The 1,554-nt window shown below is 71.1% G+C and overlaps 1 protein-coding gene across 1 annotated transcript in view; it reads right to left on the bottom strand.

Moving 5' to 3' along the window:
* Positions 1 to 1,554, bottom strand: part of FAM160A2 (family with sequence similarity 160 member A2) — an 18,401-nt gene that overhangs the window by 7,745 nt on the left and 9,102 nt on the right. The window contains 1 exon segment of the mRNA XM_009281996.2: positions 51 to 228. Within this exon segment, the coding sequence (XP_009280271.1) occupies positions 51 to 228 (178 nt within the window).

Raw genomic sequence — 1,554 nt, 5'->3', positions numbered from 1 at the left:
CTGGGGCGGGCGGGGGACGGGCACGGGGAGGGGGGGGGTGCCCTGCGGGCCTGGACGGATCCAACTGCTGCCTGGCGGCGCCGCGGAGGCACAGGGGAGTGGGCGGGCTGCGGGGCCCCTCTCTCCATGCTGCTGCCACCCCGGGCTGGGCTGTGGGGAGAGCAGCGGCTCAGAGCCCGCATGGTCCTGGGGGGGCACCTGGCACTGCCGGGGCGCTCGACCCCATGCCTGCAGGACAAAGCGCGAGAGGGAGGGGCAGGCAGCCGGCAGCCCGGGCCCAGCAGTGCATCCCACCACACAGTTGGGATGCAGAGGATCGTTTTGGCTCCCCCTCGATGTCCCCGTCCCAGCCCAGGGCCCCCACACACTGCCTCTGCTCCCTGCACTGATCCTGCCCCACGGTGATACAGCTGGCAGATGCACCAGCCCTGTCCTGCCTGCCCGCGAGCTCCCTGTCCTGCCTTGCCCAGAGGCAGCTGCCTGTTTGCCTGCATCGCCCTCTGCCACCAAATCCCCCCCTCACAAGGGGGACCCGGCACGCGGAGGCACCAGCTGGGAGAGTTACTCCCACACGGGGACGGGGCCGTGGCAGGCAGAGATGCTGCCCACACCCCTGTGTTTGTCTTGGCTGGGCCGGTGCAGCCACGGTCCTGCCAGCATGGCAGTGGGGGACAGATCCTGGCCGAGAGCAGCTGGTGCCCTGGAGAAGTGTCACCCTGGGGTGCCTGGGTGGCTGAGAGGGCAGCGCTGTGGGGCTGCCATGCTGTCCCGGAGCCAGAGCTGCCACGCTGGCCACAGGAGGGGCAGGCAGAGAGCACGGGAGGGGAGCAGTGCGGGGGCAACCCCTCGCAGGGACGGGCAGCAACCACCCTGCTGGGCACCACCAGCTCGGTCGCGGCCACCGGCGCAGCAGGGCAGGACACCACAGGAAAAGCAAGCCCGGTGGGGAGGCACCAGGGGAAGCCCTCGAGGGCTGAGAAGCATCGGGACGGCACACAGCCAGCGTGGTACCAGCCCCAGGGCCGAGGCCGGTGCAGCCATGCAGCTGTGGCCCGGCACCGCTGAGTGGGACAGGGAGCACTACGGTGAGCTGGGCAGCTGGGCCGGAGGAGGCACGGAGCACGTGGAAGAAAAGTCGGTGCCAACACCGTCCTGCAGCCCCACGCTGGGCACAGCTCCCTGGGCAGGGGCCAGGGCAGGCAGCACGATGGGTCGGGGCAGAGCAGCCACGTCACCTACCTCGGTGAGCGGGGCCACAGCTCCCCGGTGGCACGCAGGAGCCGGCAGCAGCACCATGCCCAGCAGCTTTGCCCCACGAGGCGCTGCCAGCCCTGTGTCAGCCCCAAAAGAACGCCCACCACGGAAGGGGCCGGCTGCTGGGGCCGCGGCGCTGCCCCATGGCTGACCCCGGGCCCAGCAGGAGGAAGGAGTGCTGGAGCGCCAGGAGCTGGGCTGGGGAAGAGAAAGGGCGAGCATGCCGGGGCGGCACAGTCCGGGAGGGCTCTGGCTGCCGGCCCTGCCCTGCCTCCACATCCAGCTCCGCACTTTGAACCC

This window comes from Aptenodytes forsteri, unplaced genomic scaffold (assembly GCF_000699145.1).
Source record: "Aptenodytes forsteri isolate BGI_AS27 unplaced genomic scaffold, ASM69914v1 Scaffold485, whole genome shotgun sequence".
NCBI lineage: Eukaryota > Metazoa > Chordata > Aves > Sphenisciformes > Spheniscidae > Aptenodytes > Aptenodytes forsteri.
The sequence above is the reverse complement of the archived record's forward strand: the minus strand, read 5'-3'. Positions and strand labels throughout refer to the sequence as shown.